Here is a 23602-nt window from a genome sequence, read left to right as displayed (position 1 = left end):
AAAACAAAACAAAACAAAAAAACAGGAAAGAAAGAGAAAAGAAAATACAGAAATATAGGTAGCCAGGCTAGTGTGATAGCAGTAGAACGAGGATAAGGGGTTGGATTATCAGTATATTTTGAAGAAAGAGTCCAGGGGTTTGCTGGTAGGTTGGAGGGGAGATGTGAAGCAAAAGGAAGCAGTAAGAAGACTCTCAAAGTTTTTAATCTGAGCAACCAGAAGAAATTGAGCTGCTGTTGACTGCTGTATGGGAAAGACTATGGAGGAGCAGGTTTGGAAAAGAAGAGTTTGGTTTGGGACATGTCAAGTGAGAGGGGCTCATTCACATACAGAGGGTGAGTAGGCAGTGGATATATGGGCCTAGAGGTGAGAGCCAAGATTTGTAACTAAGATACAAAATCGGGAGATATAAGCAAAGAGAAAGTGTTTACAGCCATGAGAGTGAATGAGATCACTGAGGGGAGTAAGTGTCAACATATACGAATGAAGTGCAAACACTCTGAGACCTGGGGATCAAGGAGATGAATCAAACCAAGAAGGGAGACTGAGAAAGAAGTGACAGGAAAGCAAGACAAGAATCCAAAAAGAGAGAAAAAAAAAAACAAAAAAAAACAAGTGTTGGTGAGGATGCAGATAAATTGGAACTGCTGGTAAGAACGTAAAATGGTTCAACTGCTTTGGAAAACAGTACGGAGTTTTAAAAAAAAGTTAAAAATAGAACTAACATATGATTCGGCAATGCCTCTTCTGGGTATATATCAAAAGAATTGAAAGCAGGATCTCAAAGAAATAGTTGCATGCCATGTTCATGGCACCACTATTCACAATAGCCAGGAGGTGGAAGCAACCCAGATGGCCATCAGTGGATGAATAAAGAAAATATGGTATATATGCACGATGGATTATTAGCCCTCTAAAGAAGGAAGTCCTCTTACATGCTACAGCATGGGTGAACCTTGAAGACATTATACTAAGTGAGATAAGCCAGTCAGAAAAAGATAAATAAATTCCACTTTTATGAGGTATCTAAATAGTCAACTCATAGAAACAGGAAATAGAATTGTGGCTGGGCTGGGTATAGTGGCTTTCACCTGTGGTCCCAGCTACTTGGGAGACGGGAGGATCACTTGAGCCCAGTAGGTCAAGGCTGCAGTTAGCCATAATCGCACCACTGCACTCCAGCCTGGGGGACAGAGGGAGACTCTGTCTCTAAAATAAATGAATAAAATAAAAATAATTGTGATTGGTAAAAGAATCAAGAAAGTACAGATCACTGAAGTCAAGTGAAAAAATTGTTTAAGAAAAAGGAAACCATCCACTGTGTTAAATACTGCTGGGAGGTTGTAGTAGCCTGAATAAATGATCTCTAAAGTATCGGTTCCTAATCCTTAGAATCCATGAATGTTAACTGTAAGGAAAAAGGATGTTTGCAGATGGGATTAAGTTAAAGCTCTGGATATGGAACAGTTATTCTAGATTATCCTGGGGTGGGGGAGATGGGGGGGGGGCACCTAAATCCAGTCCTAAGTATCCTTATAAGAGAGGACAGAAATGACAGACAAGGAAAAGGTCACGTGACCACCGAAGCAGCGATTGGAGCAAATTGGCCACAAGTCAAAGAATGTCAGTAGCCATCAGAAGCTGGAAGAGGCAAGAAATGGACTCTTCCCCAGAGCCTCTAGCAGGAGCATGGCTCTGCTGGCACCTTGATTTTGGCTCAGTGAAGCTGATTTCAAACTCTAGCTTCTCTGTTATAGAATAAACTTACATTGTTTGAAGCCATCAGCTTGTGGGAATTTGTTACAGCAGCCACAGCCAACCAAGACAGGGGTCAAATAAGATTAGGACTGAGAAGTGGTCATTGGATTTGGCCAACTGGAAGTTGGATTTGCTGGTGACTTGAACAAATGTCATTTCAGGAAAGGCACTGGGGGAAACTATTTATAGCGGATATAAGAAATAATTGAAGAAGAGGAAGTAGACATAGTAAGGAGAGCAACTCTTTCAAGTTGTCTATAAAAGAAAGCAGAAAAATAGGATACTGGCTGGGACGGGAAAGCAGAATCAAGGGACAGGTTTTAGTTGTGGTGGTGTTGCTTTTATTTTTTTAAGATGGGAGATATTTTAGATGTTTATATGCCAATGGCATTGCTTCAGTAAGGTGGAGAGGAAAATTAATGATGCCAGAAAGGACCAGGAAAAAACTACAAGAATCAAGTCCTTTAGTGAGCTAAAGAAAATGAGAGCCACTGCTTGAGTGAAGGGGCTGCCCTGAGACAGGGACAGGAGTGTTCATTCACCACAAAAGAAGAAAAGGCAGAGCTTATGCAGACAGAAGTGCAGATGCAGGTAAGTTGGTCATGGGAGAATATGGGCATTCTCTTCTTCTTACTGCCATTTTCTTAGCGAAAGAAGCAGCGAGTTCACCAGCTGAGAATGAGGATGAGGAGAGAGGAGGTATCAAAGGTCTGAGGAGAGAAGGGAAGGTGTGAAAATCATGAGGTGACTCAGGAAATGTGGAGGGAAAGCTGGATAGCCCTGAGGATCCACTTGAAGTTAATATCTGTGAATTTTAAATGAGACCAGCTCTCGTGATGTGTGTTTATTTTGCACTCTATTTGCTCCCGAATAGGTTTAGAGTTGAATCCAACCAGGATTGGGGATTTTATGAGCCAGTATGATGGAGAAAGAAAGAGGGAGGATTGCTGAGTTAAAAGGGAGTGGTTCCATGATAGGCCACGGACTCGAGGCCTGGTAAAGCAGCATGTGAGGGCATGAGGGTTTTGAGGGCCGGAGGAAAGGCATTAGGCTCAGTGGATGGAAGTCCTGCTAGAGGCAAAGAATCACTAGTGGCAGGACACAGTGGGAGTGATCCTGAAAGCCAGGAAATGGACACCCAAGAATGAAAAGCTTAAAATCCCCTTTCCAACCAACTGGAATCCTATAGGTCTTCAGGCTTTTCTGCATATTCATCCACTTTCCTTGTACATTTCATTTTGGAGCATGGACTGAAACTTCACTACACTGAGAAAGTCCCAGAGCTGTCTGACTCACTGATGCAGTGATAGGAATAAAACTACAATCGACCTCTTGAACTGGCACAAAGAACTAGAAAGGAATCAAGCAGTCGTTTACCTCAGCACTCTCACTTTACAGAGGGGGAAACTGAGGCCCCGAGGGAAATGACTCCTCCATGATCACTCAGCAAAGTTGAAAGTCAAAGCCAGACCTTCAGCCTCAGCATTCAGTACCCTCCGTGTCACCCACACTGACTCCCACATCCTCTGTGTGAACATCGGTTCAGACCTCGGGGTGCCAGGACTGTCAGCTCATTAAGCATCTTCATGTCTCTGCTACTTCCATGCCCCTCTGTCTTTCCCTTCACATTTTCATCACAAGATACCACATTTATAAAAAAGAGCTGTCCTCTAAAAGCTCCCTGGAGATCCACACAATTATCTGTTTCTCCCTTTGTACAACATTAAACCTATTTTATTAAAGTGCAGAGACCTGCTTAGCAAATACTATTCACACACTAATCAGGGAGCCTTTGTAGTCAAATTTGCAGGCTTTTTAGTCTTTGTAAAACAGTGTACAAAAATAACAACTAAGGTGGAAATTCCAGCCCAGTTTAAGCCTAATACATCAGAATGCCTCACTATTGAGTAGTGATCACCGTAGGGAAGGGAGGGGTCAACAGGGACAGTAGGATATTATTTTTGTTTCACACACTCCCACTCATCCATTCTCCTAACAGGGTTTCTCCAATAGTGACCCTACATTTGGAAGGGAAGAAAGGCAACTTAGTGAGAAACCTAAACCTGAATGATGTTCCCAATTTGGGGAGATGGCAAAATGTTAGAAACATTCAAGACAGTAAAAAGTATATCTAACCAGGTGTCTTAAACCTGGGTTTAAGTCCTTTGTTCTGCCACTGTGTTATGACTATGTTTTCTTTCTCTTTTCTTTTCTTTTTCTTTCCTTTCTTTGAGGTTTAATTGGCTCACAGGCCATGTAGGAAGCCTGGCGCCGGCATCTGCTTGGCTTCTGGGGAGGCTGCAGGGAGCTTTTACTCATAGCGGAAGGTGAAGTGGGAGCAGGCAAGTCACATGGCCAGAGAGAGAGCAGGAGAGAGATAGCTGTGTTTTCTGAGGCAATTCATATAATCACTCTGTCCCTTAAGTTTTTTATTTGCAAAATCCGAGTCGAGGTTCAGTGGGTTTTTAAATGCCTCATATTTAATCTCTCTTTAAGGCTTGGTGGCATAAATTTGCAGAGGAGCCATTTTTCTAACTTGCTAATTCCTAGAAAAATCCTCAAGCTCCTGGAGAGTCCTTCCTCTCATGAGTCTCCAGGGGCTGCCAGAACTGGACCAAACTTGTTAAATAAAACACAGTGCCACTCTGGGCTCCATGCTTTGGGAGGAATTTTCTAAACCTGTATCACAAGTGATTAAAGTGTATTAAAGGGATTTCTGTTTTGGATAGATGGTTCTGCAAGATATGTCTGGGTCCTGCTAAACACTTAGATTTAAGAACTCTGTGTACTCCATGGTATATATTAAGTAAGGTCAGTCAAGTTCACAGCCTTTGCTTTCTTGGAAGTGCTCTTGGTACCTGGGGACTGGTCTCAAAAATGTTCATTCTATGAGGATAGGCTAGAAAAGGAAGAAGGTGAGCAGCAGAGGTGGCTAAATAGCTTCTTAAAATAGCTTCTGCAAGCATGGTAGCTTAGGAACTATATATACACAATTGGCGACCCCTTCCATTGGCACACTAACTTTTTTTTTTACTCCATTGATTTTTTTTACTTCGTATTCTTTTAGAGATAGTGTCTCACTCTGTGGCCCAGGTTGGAGCACAGTAGCATGATCATAGCTCATTGCAGCCTCAAACTTCTGGCTCCAGCGATCCTTCTGTCTCAGCCTCTGGAGTAGCTGGGGCTATAGGGTGCATGCCACCATGCCTGGCTAATTTTTTTTGTAGAGACAGGTTGGTCTTTTTGCCCAGGCTGGTCTTAAACACCTGGCTACAAGGGATCCTCTCACCTCAGCCTCCCAAAGTGCTGGGATTATAGGTGTCAATCACCACACCCAGCTATGAATTTTAATGTATATAAATTATGTCTTAATAAAACTGACTTTAAAAAATAATATCTGTAAGATAAATGCTGGTCATCAAGTCAACTTTTCAAACAAGCTCCTTTCACCCTTTGGAGATGGCAAATAAACAGTCATTCTGTAAAAAGGGCCCTTGTCTTGGTTCTCCTCCCCACAACCCAGGGTATTTCTCTATCGGCATGGGCAATAACTGTTTATGCCCTTGGTGAGCAAGTAAAAGGAAAGGCTGCTTGTCCCTTCATCTTTAATTTCTTATATTTTCCCTCTACTCCTTATTATCAAAGGGATATTGGCATAGCAGTTTATTTTAAGTAGCTAGGGAAGTCATTTTAAAAACAGTATTGATTGAAAGACTAAAAAGTGGCTCTGTACTATACATCATCAGAGATGTATAATAACCTTAAAAGATGGAAAATAAAGTTTGACACTTGAGTAATGGGGAAAAATTAAAATAACTTCATTCTCTAAAGGAAATGGAGCAGGGTGGTAAATCTTGCAGTGTAGATAATGAGAAATCTTCCCAAAAGGTCAGCATTTATGCAGGCCCCACAAATGGTTATGTATATTAGTTAATATTTCCTTCACTGCATGATATTAGACACAAAAATGTAAACACTCCAAGGTGGGGAAAAGCACTTGAAAAATTACTCTAGAGATTAAATTGGTTGTCTATAGGTGCTAGGGTTGTAGAAGATTTTTACTTTCTGAATCTCTAAGCTTTTCAGTTTTCCAAAAATGGCTATGTATTTATTTATAAAAGAAATACATAATTTTAAAAAGTGAGTTGGGAAATAGTATTTTTGAAAGCGAATTGGGAAACATGTGTGTTACCAGCCCTCCCTGTACTAAGCTGATAAAAGGAGACAAGTGCTCTGCTGAGCCTTTGTATATAAGATATAGGCCTGAAGGGGAGAAGGGAGCAGCCAATTATGGAAGCCTCAGGTGCTAGGCTTGCAAGTTTATTCTGTGGCCACAGGAAGCCTTAACAAACAATGAAAGTGTCTTGAATTAGTGAGGTAACCCACAGGCTCTCACATTCGTTCAGTGGCTGGTTTCTTTAGAAACTTAGCATGATGTGTGCATGTGCTTCTGGGTCACACACATTAAGCACGCAGTAAATCCTTGTTAATGAATTTTAAACCGCAACTTAAAATAGTCACCATCTCTTTAATAGGTTGTTCATGAAAATTAGAAATTTCAAAAAAGGATTTACCAACCCTCCCTCAAAAAATTTACCCCCCTTAGGATTGCTCATTAAGTTTTTGCTTAGTAGAGTCATAGTTGGTTGTATCCAGAGATTTTTCCCTTTGCCATTCTTATTTCATGATTCTTTCTTCATGTTCTTTGTTATGAAGAATGGAGATTATGCATGTAATGTTTGAGGTCACAGTGCTTAATAGTTGCTCAGTAAACAGTGGTGGTAATTGTTTTCTGTTCATTCCCACTCCTTGTATAGCACTCCTTAATTTACAACGTGCTGTCACAAATATTAGGCATGCATGTACAATCCAGGAGTTGTTATCCCCGCTTTATGGCTGAGCAACTGAGGCCCAAAAAAATTAAATCATTTTCTCACTCTAAAATGGCTGGGAGTGTCAGAGTGGACTAGAATCCAGCTCTTCTGTCTCCTGGCACATGTTTTCTCACTATTATACCTAGTGTCAGTTGTACCACTAGAAATATCCCCAGATAACACAGTGATGGCAAACAAAGTGAATTTTACACAAGGGAGTGGAAGAGGTCCAGTTCCTATTTGGGGAGCTCAGCATCCTTTGTCCACCAAAGGATTTCTCATGTTATGATTTTGGAAGCCTAAGAGATCATCTGAGCAATGGCAAGGAAGCTCCACCAGGGTAGTCTGCCTGAACTACAGGGGTTGCCTGAGGTTCGAGAGACACTGAGGATTTAGGATGGAAAAAGTGTGAATGTTTTTTTTAAATAAATAAATCAATTAACCAATAGATAATTTCCTGCAAGGAGGCAGAAGGCTGCTGCCTGTCAGATCCCCCTTGCGTGCTATTGCAGAGTATTAGGCATCCATAGGTTAACAGAGCCATTTTTATGGAAACTAGTTCCTTATTTCTCTTTTGTTGGAACCCTACTGGTTCACGGTCTGGGCTTCTGTATTTTAAAAAGTCCAACATACACAGTTCAAAGTACTAATCTTTTTTCCTTGGAGTGAACAAAGCCCACCTAGCGTCTAAGAATGCCAGCTCCCATTTATAGATACAAGCCATTTCCTTATCCAAATCTCAGATGAAAACTAAAAGCTTACATGTCATTTTAAAGTTGCAACATGGCCTATTCATTTCATTTTACAAAATTTGTGAAAGCCATGACTTAAATCATTTTTCAAGGACGCTGTTTTTTGTCAAGGTTGTTAGAAACAGCTAACCAATGACCCTCTTTCCAAGAGGAAGGCTGCATCTTGTAAGGTTAATGTTTTCAAAACCAGCAGTTTACTGGAAAGCAGAGAGCTGTCATTTCAAATGATGGCTTCTGGCACCTGCGTGAGACAGGGAAGCCGTGTTGTGTCTTACTCTCCACCCACACAGCAAAGATGGCTCCCATGCTGATTTGAGGGAAGAAATACATGGTTTTGTCTCTCTCCCACTTGGTAAGTGGCAACTTCCCAGCGAAACCTCATGGAAATAGTCCAGAGTGAATTTTAGGTGGCTCTGTCGATATGTTGCTCCCTTGGGTCATTTTCTTCCTTCTTGACCTCCACAGCAGGTTTGGTTGATGGGGTTTCCACACTGGTCCTCATTTGCATTTGCTCTTCCTGTGGCCATACAGGCCATAAAATTGCTGTTATGTATGTGAAAATGGCCAAATATACCATAGACCCCAGATTAGGATCAGTCTGGTGCCTCTGAAAATGTGAATTGAGAAGAACTGAAAAAATCTTTCCCTGGGGAGACTGCTTCCGAAACACCCTTCTGACGAATGTGCTGACCTAATCTAAGCCTCAATTTCCTTCAACAAGGGATGCAGCGCTCACTTCCCTTGAGTTGTGAGAATGAAACAAGATAATACGGAAAGCCCTTGGCCCAGTTCCTGGCATGTGGCGAGCTCTTGGTCCATAAGCAAATCTTCATATTAGTGTGAGTTCCTGGTCCTCCATGGAAGAACAAAGCTTTTGGCCTGTAAAATCAAATCTCCGGAAATGAGAAGCACTAAAAAGATGAGGAGTGGGGACAGAGGGAGTGGGGAGGCACTTGGAAGGCTCCTGTTTTGCTTCGTTTTGTTTTGTTTACAAATCCATTCTTCATCTTAGCCAGCACCATGGAGTGAGTCCAGCTCTCTGCATCTGGCCCCGCTGTGAACCCCCTGAGGCTATCCACAGTTGGATATCTTCCTGTTCTTTCCCTGCCCTCCCCTCTTCAAATGCAAACTTAGGGGGCCCAAGATTATTCCGTACCCTTTATCTCCAAGCTAGTCCACGCCTGTTGGTATAGACATCTACCCTACACACTCCTGCCCCACCCTCTTTATTCTCATCTCCTTTTTTGTTCATCTCAACCCTCCACACTGCTGCTCAAAAATGAACAAAGTTGAGTGAGGAAACCAGGACATCATGACACCTAAAAGATCTTTGTGACTTCCCAGTTGTTGAAAGACATGATTGGGAAGGAGTGACTGAGTGTTCAAGGTGGATTCCCACCCAGATCCTCTAGGGCTTGTAAGAGTTGAGAGAAAAGCAGTAAGTGTCCCAATAAATCTTTATTGATTTAAAATCTCCTTAGTGACTGAGAAACCAAAAGAAATTAGTGTTTGCTGATTAATAGAGATTGAAATGTGCTCTTTTAGTATTTTTAGGTCAAAGTGATGAACTGGCAGTAGAAAAAGGTGACTGACAAACAATGACCCTGAAACCTGGCAGGCCGATATTTTGCAATTATTACTTGATTCACAATTCACATTGCAGCCACTATTGATAAGTTCACTAGAGTTCTGTTTGTGAAAGCCCTTTGGAGGAATGGATATTAACAGTATTCTAGTATATATTATCTAGTAGTAGTATATACACCAATCTAATTAATGTATATAAATATGATCCATTTTATGTTGTGTGTATATATACATCATTTAGTAGTATATAATATAGCATATGTTAGTATATATAATATCAATTTGATGATGGTTTACTTACTTGCTGCAGAATAAATTAGAGTAGGGATCAAAAAAAGTGAGCGGCAAAAATGACCAACCTAAACATGGGTTATTATAGTATGAGCAATTAACAAAGACATTTATCCAGATGACTAATTGCAGAATCTCTGACAAATTCTAAACTGGAACATCTTGAAATTAGTCTGCTAATTCAAAAGCAACTTACAAACAATTATCAAGTGACTGAGAGACTATAAACCTCCAATTTGTATTCTAGACACAAAAATCATTTTGTTTGTTTATTGCCTATGTAATCCTAACTTGTAAATACACAAAACAAAATCTCTCAGCACCTACGGCAAATACCAAAACATAGTCTTGAGAAACACACAGTTGTAATTGAAATTACAGGCCCTAGGGAAATCTGTCTGGATGCCATCCTTGAAAAACGCCATTGAAGTATGAAAAGGATGGAATCCTCCACAATTAACCTACACTCTCTCCACCCATTAACAAAACATTTATTTATCTTCGTGCCACAGAAATAAGGGGTTGTGTGTTTATTAGTAAGCCTAAATGACAAGAAAATGTGTGGTTTCTTAACAGAAAATTTCCTTCTGAAGAAGTTAAAGTGCTAAATGTATTTTTAGAAAATGATATCTCCTCTAATGGTTATTCTATAACAGGCCTATTTTTCATGTTTCTTGTTGGATGGGTGGGACGAGGACTATACTCGTCTCATCAGTTGAAAAGAATAAAATTCCTTCTGTATTATTCTTCAGTATGGAATTCAGGTGGGATAATTAGGGCATTCTTGCAGAATTCTATCAATCTCTTATACACATTTCCTATAATTGTTCCAGGGAATTTTGCTTTTTTGTATCTTTTCTGATTACTGGCAAATATAACCCAGAATAATCTCATTCTGTCAGTACATTGCATAAAAGAGACTCTGCTCTGTTCTAGATGAGCAGGGACGAGATCTCCATAAAGCACAATATTACTGAGAATTATGAATACTTAACACTCATTCATCATCACTGAGAAAATAATAGAGATTATAAGACATAAGATTATAAAAATCTAGTGAGTTGAAAGTTTGCACATGGAGTGCTTTCTTTGAGTAGATTTTTCATGCATGGCTTTATGGCTATTTTTTCGGTATCCTTTCATATTTCTCACTGAGGGTATTATGGGCCTTTGAGCAGCACAATTCATTGTTGACTGGCGTACTACAAGGCATCAGAGTCTCCACTTTTGCACACTAAATGCCAGTAGCACCCCCAGTTATTGTCATAGCCCTAACCAACCCCACGCATTTCCAAATGCCTCGTAAGAGGCAGTACCTTCCTGGCTGGTTACCACTGCCAGTAAGTCTAGTATGGGACCTTGAGAAAGGATTGAGTCCCATTAGAATTTCCAGATAGTAGATTATTAGAATTTTATTTATTTTTTCTTTTTCGATTTTTTTTTTTTTTTTTTTTAGAGACAGAGACTCACTGTGTTGCCCAGGCTGGATTCAAACTCCTGGACTCAAACAATCCTCCCTTCTCAGCACCCCTAAGTAGCTGGGATACAGGCATGTGCCACCAGACCTGGTTAGATTATTAGAAGTTTTAAAACACATTTTGGCTGTAGAATTCTTACAGGATCAACCTGTGTTGTGAAGCTTTTCTCATTCAAATTTAAAGAAGTGTAACCACATGTATTCCATGCTATCCTGTGGTTGCCATATGATCCAGTACTTGGCAGGTGCTGGCAACTACTGGGCTCACAACAGCTTGTTGGACCAAAGAATGTCACTCTAGCATTATCCAACCTTTGGTCATCATCCCAGCTGATTTCCAGAAATGTTCTGAGATCCCAGAAGTGATTTCAGGAACCCAGATTTTCCCCAAGAGAACCTACCCTGACTCCATTTACCACTGCCCCATCAACTCCTAGAAAAGGTGAAGTCTACTGCTGGGCATGCCTCTGGGGTGGTCCTCTGGTGGCCCCAAAGCCAGGGTGGGCCCTACAGAGGTAAATTCCAGGGCATCACAAGTCACAGGGCATCACCAAAGACTAGGCTGATGGGGTGAGGGGGAGGAGTCTGTAAAAATGAATCACCCTCTTTTTTAACTAAAAGGTTTTGTTTTATTGTCATTTATGTTTAAGAGGTATGTATGTTTTGAAGCTTTGTCTACATGATCTTCTCAGCACATTTATTTTAAAGCCATTTCAGTGGTTAATGAATTCAAGCCTCTTTTGTCTCTTTAAAAAACACTTCTGCACAATTTGGATTACATGTAAAATGAAAAAGGGACACTTGCAAAGCATATATGATGTGTGTCTGTGCTTCCCTGTTGAAACTGCCTAAGCCTCTAATGGGACTCTCTCAACCCTTTTTATTGACCCCATTATATTCACAAGGTGCAACACCCTTTCCTCAGGAAGACTTCTTATTATATGCAATTACTTTAAAACTCATGTGAAGGTAGAAGACAAAAGCGTTCTTCTCCATTAAGAATCAGTGAATGTATGCACTTATTCCAAAACTGACCACATAGTTGGAAGTAAAACACCCCTCAGCAAATGTAAAAGAACAGAAATTATAACAAACTGTCTCTCAGACCACAGTGCAATCAAACTAGAACTCAGGACTAAGAAACTCAATCAAAACCGCTCAACTACATGGAAACTGAACAACCTGCTCCTGAATGACTACTGGGTACATAACGAAATGAAGGCAGAAATAAAGATGTTCTTTGAAACCAATGAGAACAAAGACACAACATACTAGAACCTCTGGGACACATTTAAAGCAGTGCGTAGAGGGAAATTTATAGCACTAAATGCCCACAAGAGAAAGCAGGGAAGATCTAAAATTGACACCCTAACATCACAATGAAAAGAACTAGAGAAGCAAGAGCAAACACATTCAAAAGCTAGCAGAAGGCAAGAAATGACTAAGATCAGAGCAGAACTGAAGGAGATAGAGACACAAAAAAACCCTTCAAAAAATCAATGAATCCAGGAGCTGGTTTTTTGTAAAGATCAACAAAATTTATAGACCACTAGCAAGGCTAATAAAGAAGAAAAGAGAGAAGATTCAGATAGACGCCATAAAAAATGATAAAGGGGATATCACCACCGACCTCACAGAAATACAAACTACCATCAGAGAATACTATAAACACCTCTATGCAAATAAACTATAAAATCTAGGAGAAATGGATAAATTCCTGGACACATACACTCTCCCAAGACTAAACCAGGAAGAAGTTGAATCCCTGATTAGACCAATAACAGGTTCTGAAATTGAGGCAATAATTAATAGCCTACCAACAAAAAAAAGTCCAGGACCAGACGAATTCACAATTGAATTCTACCAGAGGTATAAGGAGGAACTGGTACCATTCCTTCTGAAACTATTCCAATCAATAGAAAAAGAGGGAATCCTCCCTAACTCATTTTATGAGGCCAACATCACCTGATACCAAGGCCTGGCAGAGACACAACAAAAAAAGAGAATATTAGACCAACATCCCTGATGAATGTCGATGCAAAAATCCTCAATAAAATACTGGCAAACTGAATCCAGCAGCACATCAAAAAGCTTATCCACCATGATCAAGTGGGCTTCATCCCTGGGATGCAAGGCTGGTTCAACCTACACAAATCAAGAAACGTAATCCAGCATATAAACAGAACCAAAGACAAAAACCACATGATTATCTCAATAGACGCAGAAAACGCCTTTGACAAAATTCAACAGCCGTTCATGCTAAAAACTCTCAATAAATTTGGTATTGATGGAACGTATCTCAAAATAATAAGAGCTATTTATGACAAACCCACAGCCAATATCATACTGAATAGGCAAAAACTGGAAGCATTCCCTTTGAAAATTGGCACAAGACAGGGATGCCCTCTCTCACCACTCCTATTTAACATAGTGTTGGAAGTTCTGGCCAGAGCAATCAGGCAAGAGAAAGAAATAAAGGGTACTCAATTAGGAAAAGAAGAAGTCAAATTGTCCCTGTTTGCAGATGACATGATAGTATATTTAGAAAACCCCATTGTCTCAGCCCAAAATCTCCTTAAGCTGACAAGCAACTTCAACAAAGTCTCAGGATACAAAATCAATGTGCAAAAATCACAAGCATTCTTATACACCAATAACAGACAAACAGAGAGCCAAATCATGAATGAACTCCCATTCGCAATAGCTTCAAAGAGAATAAAATACCTAGGAATCCAACTTACAAGGGATGTGAAGGACCTCTTCAAGGAGAAGTACAAACCACTGCTCAATGAAATAAAAGAGGACACAAACAAATGGAAGAACATACCATGCTCATGGATAGGAAGAATCGATATCATGAAAATGGCCATACTGCCCAAGGTAATTTATAGATTCAATGCCATCCCCATTAAGCTACCAATTAGTTTCTTCACAGAATTGGAAAAAACTACTTTAAAGTTCATATGGAACCAAAAAAGAGCCCACATTGCCAAGACAATCCTAAGCCAAAAGAAGAAAGCTGGAGGCATCACGCTACCTGACTTCAAACTATACTGCAAGGCTACAGTAACCGAAACAGCATGGTACTGGTACCAAAACAGAGATACAGACCAATGGAACAGAAATAATACCACACATCTACAACCATCTGATCTTTGACAAACCTGACAAAAACAAGAAATGGGGAAAGGATTCCCTATTTAATAAATGGTGCTGGGAAAACTGGCTAGCCATAAGTAGAAAGCTGAAACTGGATCCCTTCTTTACTCCTTATACAAAAATTAATTCCAGATGGATTAGAGACTTAAATGTTAGACCTAAAACCATAAAAAAAACCTAGAAGAAAACCCGGGTAATACCATTCAGGACATAGGCATGGGCAAGGACTTCATGTCTAAAACACCAAAAGCAATGGCAACAAAAGCCAAAATTGACAAATGGGATCTAATTAAACTAAAGAGCTTCTGCACAGCAAAAGAAACTACCATCAGAGTGAACAGGCAACCTACAGAATGGGAGAAAATTTTTGCAATCTACTCATCTGACAAAGGACTACAAATTTCCAGAACCTACAAAGAACTCAAACAAATTTACAAGAAAAAAACAACCCCATCAAAAAGTGGACAAAGAATATGAACAGACACTTCTCAAAAGAAGACATTTATGTAGCCAACAGACACATGAAAAAATGCTCATCATCACTCACCATCAGAGAAATGCAAATCAAAACCACAATGAGATACCATCTCACACCAGTCTCACAACCACAATGAGATACCATCTCACACCAGTTTCCTGACTTTTTAATGATTAAAAAGTCAGGAAAAAACAGGTGCTGGAGAGGATGCGGAGAAATAGAAACACTTTAACACTGTTGTTGGGACTGTAAACTAGTTCAGCCATTGTGGAAAACAGTGTGATGATTCCTCAAGGATCTAGAACTAGAAATATCATTTGACCCAGCCATCCCATTACTGGGTATATAGCCAAAGGATTATAAATCATGCTGCTATAAAAACATGCACATGTATGTTTATTGCGACACTATTCACAATAGCAAAGACTTGGAATCAACCCAAATGTCCATCAATGACAGACTGGATTAAGAAAATGTGGCACATATACACCATGCAATACTATACAGCCATGAAAAAGGATGAGTTCATGTCCTTTGTAGGGACATGTATGAAGCTGGAAGCCATCATTCTCAGCAAACTATCACAAGAACAGAAAACCAAACACTGCATGTTCTCACTCATAGGTGGGAATTGAACAATGAGATCACTTGGACACAGGAAGGGGAACCTCACACACAGAGGCCTATTGTGGGGTGGGGGGTTGAGGAAGGATAGCATTAGGAGATATACCTAATGTGAATGACGAGTTAATGGGTGCAGCACACCAACATGGCACATGTATACATATGTAACAAACCTGCACGTTGTGCACATGTACCCTAGAACATAAAGTATAATAATAATAATAAAAAGAATCAGTGAATGTAGTATCTTTATTCACTAACAATGAGTAATCTGAAAAGGAAATTAAGAAAAAAAATTCGTTTACAGTAGCACCAAAAAGAATAAAATACTTAAGAATTAACTTAACCAGGAAGGTAAAAGACTTATTCAACAAACATTTTTTTAAAAATTACTGAAAGAACACATAAATAAATGGAAAAAGATATCCCATGTTCATGGATTAGCAGACAATACTGTTAAAATGTCAATACTTAGCCAAAGCAGTGTACAAGTTCACTGTAATCCATTTCAAAATCCCAATATTTTTTGCAGGAATAGAAAAATCTGTCTTAAAATTCATATAGATTCTCAAAGAATCCCAAATAGCCAAAGCAATCTTGAAAAAGAACAAGTTGGAAGACTCAACACTTGCTGATTTCACAATTTATTACAAAGCCATGGTAGTTAAAACTGTGTGGCACTGGCATAAAGACAGACAACTCATAGATATACACCAATGGAATAGCATAGGGAGCACAGAAATAAACCCTTACATATATGGTCAAATGATTTTTGAGACGGATGCCAAGACCATTTGTCTGACTCAATTTGGGCTGCTATCAAAAAAAATAATGTGATTGACAAGGTGGTTAAAGAATAAGCATTTATCTCTCACAGTTCTAAAGGCTAAACGTGCAAGATCAAGATGTCAGAATGATAAGGTTCTGGTGAGGGTTCTCCTCCTAATTTGGAGATGGCTATTTTTTTCCTGTTTACTCACGTGGCTGAGAGAGAGGGAGAAATCATTTCTCTTTTTATGAGAGTACTAATCTCATTTATGTGAATTCTACCTTCATGACCTAATTACCTGCCAAGGGTTCCACCTCCAAATACCATTATATTGAGGATTAAGCTTTCACATGTGATTGTGGGAGAGAACACAAACATCCAGGCCATAATTCAATGGAGAAAGGCCAACCTTTTCAACAAATCATGATGGAAAAACTGGATGTCCACAGGCAAAAGAATGAAGTTGGTCCTAATACTGTGAACAAAAATGAACTTAAAATGGATCAAACACCTAAACGTAAGAGCTAAAAACTATGAAAATCTTAAAAGAAAACATAGGGCAAAAGCTTCATGACATTGGATTTGTATATAACACCAGGGCTGGAGGAGACACAATGGCATCCAGTGTTGGTGAGCGGAAGAGAGGAAGATGACCACAACTGGAAACACTGGGGTGGAGCTAGAGCAGTGTGAGAAGACTCTGGATTAAGCCATTTACACCCTTCTCTGAAACTGTGCACATTTTGATGCTTCATTCCTTTCCACCCAGTGGTTTTTTATTCTTTGTGATCAGTCTCTTCCTTTTTCTTTCTCTTTTAAACTGACCACAATGTAGAATGTACATCTAAATATTCACTGGAATTTGCTGAATTACCTCCTGTGTTCTTAAGATATTTTCTTTCTTCCACTTTCCCCATACATCAGACAACATCTGAATACTAGTTGTTAGTTGCTTTTGATTTGCCTACATCTAATTTTCCATCCATGAGCGTGGTCCACAATAGACAATCTTCCCCACCTCTACTGTGAATCACAAAATTCCAACTTTGAATGCTATGTTGCTGGATCTTTTAAAAACAGATCATAATTTTCTGAAGCTCATTTCCTTGTAGACTTTTTGCTCATGTTGTGACTTCTGCACAATTTGAGGGTCAAGCAAATGAAATATTACACCCCAAAACGTTAAACGCATGCTGTCCGAGAAGCAAGTATTGACTTTGTATATGATAAAAAAGACAACATACATGCATCCATGCTTTCTAGCTATTTTCTGAAACGCCAAGTGATGTACCTCTATTCATGGTTTATTTGAATTTGTTCAAACCTTATAAAGCCAACTATCGCAAACAAAACAAAGAAGAAAACGCATTCTGATTTTTAAGTGTGTAAATAAGAAAAAGTTTGTCTTCTAAGCTTGAGGTATTTGGACCCTGCATCTCTCTCTCTCTGTCTCTCTCTCTCACACACACACACACACACAGACATGCACATACATGCACACACCCCTCCATCTATGCTAAAAGAAGACCTCTACACTGATTCGTTTTTCTTTTTTAAAAAACTGTGATAAAATGCACAATATAAAATTTACTATCTTAACCATTTTTAAGCATATAGTTCAGTGGTATTAAATACATGTATACGGTTGTGCAATTATCACCACCATCCATCTCCAGAACTCTTTCTATCGTGCAAAACTGAAACTCTATACCCATCAAACAATAACTTCCAATTCCCTTCTCCCCTCAACCCCTGGCAGCCACCATTCTTTCTGTCTCTATAAATTTGACTATTTTAGGTATCTCATAAAAGTGGAATCATATAGTATTCATCTTTTTGTGACTGGCTTATTTCACTTAGCATAATGTCTCTAAGGTTCATCCACACTTGAGCCTGTCAGAATGTCCTTTCTTTTGAAGGCTGAATAATATTCCATTGTATGTATATACCACATTTTCTTTATCCATTCACCTCTTGATGAACACTTTGGTTGGTTCCATGTTTTAGCTACTATGACTGCTGTGAATAAGGGGGTCCAAACATCTTTTCAAGACCCTGCTTCCAATTTTGGGGGGATATACCCAGAAGTGAAATTGCTGGATCATATGATAACACTTGTTATTATTATTATTTTTATAGTAGCCATCTTAATGGGTGTGAGATAGTGTCTCACTTTGGTTTTTATTTGCATTTCCCTAATGATTAATGAATTGAGCATCTTTTCATGTGTTTATTGGCCATTCATATTTCTTTGCAGAGATACCTATTCAAGTCTGTTGCCCATTTTTGAATTGGTTTTTGTTATTGTTGTTGAGTTTTAAGTGCCTCATATTTAGGATATTAATTCTGTATCATTTAAGTGGTTTACAAATATTTACTCTTATTCTATGGGCTGTCTTTTCACTCTGTTGAACTGTCCTTTGAAGCACAGAAGTTTTATATTTTATGGAGTCCAATTTGTCTTTTTTGCTTTTGTTACCCAGCCCTACTCCTTCACCAGTTGATTCTACTCTCTGGTGTCCTTCTTTTGCTCCTATTTTAGCTTCTGGCCTGTGGAGATCCCCCACTACGTGACTCTAAACCCAAAATGGATCCAGTATCCATTTTACATGAATCTCACCCTTAGCCCAAATGCACTGTCACCTCTTAGGAAAATAAACACTTCTTTGGAACACTGGCCTAGTACTTTACAATTCTTTCAGTCTTCAGGAGGGGATTTTTTCATTGCTTTTATGGGAAATCAGCTGGATGTGAAAAAAAGGGAAAAATGCACTAATTGATTCTAAACGTGGTGCTCGACTCTGCCTGGTTCATACAGTAAAGCAGGAACATTCAGGGTGTAGCTGCCTAAAACTAGGAGCACAAACCAAAGCCTAGGTTTACTTTTTCTCTTAAGTCCATTGAGGTTTCAAATGTGTTTTCCCTCCTGCATTTCTAGACTACTACCCCATCCCTCTTGTTTCTCCATCTCAACTTCCCGCCTCCCCACTTCCCTTCCCTGCCTATACAGAGGACTTCTTCCATGATAGGCAGAATAACAGCCCCCACAAAGATGTTCATGCCCCAATTCCCAGAACCTAGAAATACATTACATTACATGGCAAAGAAGTTGCAGATGGAATTAAGGTTGTTAATCAGCCGACCTGAAAGTATATTAACCTGGATTATCTGGGTGGGCACAATGTAGTTACAAGGGTCCTTAAAAGTGGAAGAGGTGGGCAGAAGTCAGAGTCAGAGGAAGATGTGACTTCAGAGGAGGTCAGACTGATGTGACATGAGAAGGGCTCCACTCACCTTTGCCAGCTTTAAAGACGGAGGAAAGGGCCAAGAGCCAAGAAATGTTGACAGCCTCCAGAAGCTAGAAAATAAAAGAAAGTGGACTCTCAGAGCCTCAAAAAGGAACATAGCCCTACTTGTACCTTGATTTTAGCCCAGTGAGACCCATTTGAGACTAATGCTCTCCAGAATTATAAGATAGTAAATTTCTATTGTTAAGCCTTTAAACTTGTAGTAATATGTTACAGCAGCAATAGAACCAATATATTCTCTATCTCAGTCTCCTCAAGCCACTCCATCAGGAGATGGAGCTTTTCCCAGGGAGCATGAAAGGCATTGAGACACAGACTTTCCTTGATGCTTGAATGACAATAATGGGTCATTTACTCAGTTAATAGCAGGTCTGTTGGCTAATGACAGAGAACTCCTCCATAATGGTGGCATCAATAAGATAGGCACTTATTTCTCTCTCACATCAAAGGTAGCCATCTCACAGTTGGCATGGTGGCTCCACAAAGTCAGTAAGGACCCAGATCCTTCTTGTTCACCCTAGTGTAGCAGTCATTCTAGAGGTTTAAGATGGATTTCTGTGATCAATGCAGATGCCTCCCAGACCAGTAGCAGGGGGAAGGAGAGACAAGGCATATACCTCTTCCCTTCAAGAACATTTCTGCTTATATCTCATTGGCCAAAACTTAGTTATGTAACTATACCTAGCCTCAAGGGAGGCTTGGAATGTATCTTTCAGCAAAATACACCTAGCTAAAATTCAGGGTTCTTGTGGTCTCCGCTAAGAAGAAAAAAAGTCCCATTACTAATGAAGAAGAAAGGAAGAGGGATTAGAAGGCAAGTTGTGATCTCTGCCACAGGTCACCCTGTAATCTGATGTAGATTCAGGGCAAAAGAGTCACTGGCCAGAATCTTAAATCTCCCAATAAGAATTTGGTAATTCTGTGATAGTCTGCATTCCAGCGTGATGAATGAATTCCAGTTTGGCAGAAACATTAGCTTCGCAGAACAGCATCCAGGGGCTTGTAGATCGTGGCTGCATCCAACGTTGGATGAATAGAAGAAGCTACTCTTCTGAATAAGTCAATGATCTATCTTGGCCCTGTGAAGTCTTCCTAGGCTGTTAGATGTTTGTTTAATTGTGGGGCATGTAATTTCCCTATGAGGCTGCGATGATTGGGTCCCTAACCATGCTGATGAAATAATACTTGTTAAAGTCTCCTTTTATTATTTTGTTTTTCCATGCAATTCTCCTTCCTTTGATCTCCAAATGTACAAAAGTAGAGTTCAGAGATCTCTGTGACTTCAAAAATTCCTTCAGTCTTCCCTCCCATTTTATTGTCTCCAAACTCCTTGAAAATAAATTGAGGGATGGCCAGGCACGGTGGCTCACACCTGTAATTCCAGCACTTTGGGAGGCCGAGGTGGGCGGATCACGAGGTCAGGAGATGGAGACCATCCTGGCTAACACGGTGAAACCCCATCTCTACTAAAAATACAAAAAATCAGCTGGGCATGGGGTGGGCGCCTGTCGTCACAGCGACTTGGAAGGCTGAGGCAGGAGAATGGTGTGAACCAGGGAGGCGGAGCTTGCAGTGAACTGAGATCGTGCCACTGTACTCCAGCCTGGGCGACAGAGCAAGACTGTCTCAAGAAAAAAAAAGAAAAGAAAAAGAAAAAGAAAAGAAAAGAAATTGAGGGAACAATTAATTGCCCTCCAATTTATTCTGTAAATGTTGTTGGGTGGCTTATTTTGTAGTATTCTTTAACATAATATTCTCCATGAAGGGACTTGTATATTACAGAGAGTTATACATAATTTCTTCTTTTGTCTTGAAAAATTGGATATCAAGAAATAAGTACCAAAAGAGATAATTCATAGATTTTTGCTTTTTGGTCATTAAGAAAAGAATTATTTGTTGATTTTAGTTGGTATGTTAAAAAAAAAATCTATGTACAGAATTTGTTATGGGTTATTCTTCCTTTTCCAGCTTTTCTGTGTGTTCTCTCTTTTTCTTTTTAAGATAAATAACCTGATCTTGCTTCATCCTTTGGTAAAAAGATTGCCCAAAGCTAGCAGAAGTCATTATTTTTATATAGTATCTTCAGAACAAGATTCCATTAGTGTCGACGAGGCAGTATTTAATGTTTCTGTTTCATGGGTCATGCACTCTAGTCAAATCAAAGCACTTAGGTTTTGCTTTATCCAATAGGATATCAGTGATCTCAAGGAGCACATTTACACAGATGGTCCTAAAATTGCATATGACACCTTGACACAAAGTAAGATTGATTCAGAATGTGGGGGAAATGGGCATTGAGAATAAAATAAGATATTTTCCAAGATGAACAACAATAATAAAGTGAGATGGTATATCAAGAAAGGATTAGAAGAGAAATGAATGTGGGATAGGATTTGAAGGAGAGCACACATGGAGAAAGAGGTATGGTAGAGACAAAGAAACGATCTCACAGTCTGCATAGGAACAGAACTCTACTCTCAAACTCCTGGCCTCAAGGGATCCTCCCACCTTGACCTTTCAGAGTACTGGGATTACAGGCGTGGGCAACCATGCCCAGCCAAGAACTCTACTCTCAAAATGTTTATGTTCCAGATTTATAAAAGAAATAAGTTAATAAGTTTGTTGTACTTCATTTAGAATAACACTGGTGAACTAATTGACATATTTAACCATTAGGCATGGCAATCCCTCCCACTTGGCATGATAGACATGTCCCTGAGGAATTACGAGTAACGTAGATCGTTGTGACTCAAACTTAATTTCAAATAGAGTGGGGAGGAATGGCTATTTACAACAATGCTGGATTAAGTGACACTGAAAAGCCAAGCCTCCCACTACCGTGTCTCTGTAGTATAATACGCTGAGGTGGTCACAGTTAACCAGAAGGATAGAGTTTGAGCCCACTGGGAGAACATTTGGTAACATTCTTTGTGTGCGTGTGTGTGTGTGTGTTTTTTTCTCTGAAGAAGGGATGGGGAAGTAGGGAGAGTTGGAAAATCAAACGTCATCCTCTGGTCTGCCTGCCAATCTGAGGTAATACTGACCGTGGATGGAGAGGGCTGGAGAAGCCCGGCCTGGCTACAGCCACTGCTTTGAGATCCCCTAGTTGCGATGAACTTGCACATTTGCTGGCTCGTGAATTCTCTGATATAATCTTCTTTTTGTTTTCTTTTCTAGTGTTTCTGAAAGATCTATCCAGCACTCCGATGGCCAGCAACAACACCGCCAGCATAGCACAAGCCAGGAAGCTGGTAGAGCAGCTTAAGATGGAAGCCAACATCGACAGGATAAAGGTGAGGATGGCCTAACCCCACACTTCATCTAGCCTGAGTCTAAGGAACATGATTTGCCATCATCTGTCATGTGACCACTCTTTCCTAGAGAGGGATAAGACCAGTAATGACAGGAGAGCAGAAGTTCATTTCTAATGTATCTTTCCCTCCTCCAGCATAAAACAATAGAGTAAATTAGATGCTCTTTCCCATGTAGAATTAAAAACAAATAATGCAACACAACAAAAAAGCAAAACAGGCTCATGGTTAAATTCCAGTGACAGAAATTAGAGAACATATGAAACATATCAGTGCACTAGTTCCCCTCCCTGTCCTCACAGAAACCTTTTTCTCATTTGGTTTTTAATTTTTTCTGTCCTGGTTCAGGTTCCAAGGCTAAATGTCTATCCTTTGTGTCTAACCCTTCTAGTTATCCTTGCACATTGTAAGTTTTTTCTTCTTTATTGAATTTTTTTTTCCTGCAAAACACAGAAGTCACACCTTGCCTCCCTCAGAAGTCTGTGTGTTTCTTTTTTTCCTCTCCCTCCCCAGACCTAACCTGACAGCTTTGCCGTAAGTTGGGGCTAATGCACCTAGAACCAAGACTTCAAATTCAGACCCTTTGTTGGTAGTTTTCAGATGAAAAGTTGGCTAATATGCTGTCATTATTAATAGATGGCTATGGCATGGTGGCAAAGTGAATTTTTGTTAACCTTCAAAACTTTACTGCCCCAGAAGTAAAATGCCTTACCCAAGAATTCTATGAAATGCAACTCAGAAACATATCTCATTGTACTAAGTTAAAGCTACAACATTCTTCCAAATGCCCTTTTAAAACTAGAATATTTTTCCTATTTTCTCCATACTTAATTCAGCACCTGGGCAATCCAGCTGTCCTTTGGAGTCTGACAGGGTCAATAAACTGTAGCTTATGGGCCAAATCCAGCCCACTGCCTAGGTTTATAAATAAAGTTTTATTGGAACACACTCATTTACATATTGCCTATGACTACTTTCACTCTAAAACAGCAGAGTAGAGTGGTTGTAACAGAGACCATATTGCCCACAAAGCTAAACTAGTTACTCTCTGGTGCTTTATAGAAAGCTCACTGACCCCTGGGCTACAGCAGTGGTTCTCAGCTCATCTGTGCATTCCCAACACCCAGAGAGCTCTATAAAAGGACCAATTACCGAGCCACACCCGAACCAATTAAATTAGAATCTACTGGGGTATGATTCAGGCATCAGTATTT

The 23602-nt window shown here is 39.8% G+C and overlaps 1 protein-coding gene across 3 annotated transcripts in view; it reads left to right on the top strand.

Moving 5' to 3' along the window:
- The window catches only part of GNG2 (G protein subunit gamma 2), a 114616-nt gene that overhangs the window by 73552 nt on the left and 17462 nt on the right, over positions 1 to 23602 (top strand). For all 3 annotated transcript variants that reach the window (XM_023222590.2, XM_023222591.2, XM_023222592.2), the window contains one exon: positions 22255 to 22370. In XM_023222590.2, coding sequence (XP_023078358.1) covers positions 22284 to 22370 — 87 coding nt within the window. In that variant the 5' untranslated portion in view covers positions 22255 to 22283. The remainder of the gene's footprint in view (positions 1 to 22254; positions 22371 to 23602) is intronic.

This window comes from Piliocolobus tephrosceles, chromosome 6, assembly GCF_002776525.5.
Source record: "Piliocolobus tephrosceles isolate RC106 chromosome 6, ASM277652v3, whole genome shotgun sequence".
Lineage (NCBI taxonomy): Eukaryota > Metazoa > Chordata > Mammalia > Primates > Cercopithecidae > Piliocolobus > Piliocolobus tephrosceles.
The sequence above is the reverse complement of the archived record's forward strand: the minus strand, read 5'-3'. Positions and strand labels throughout refer to the sequence as shown.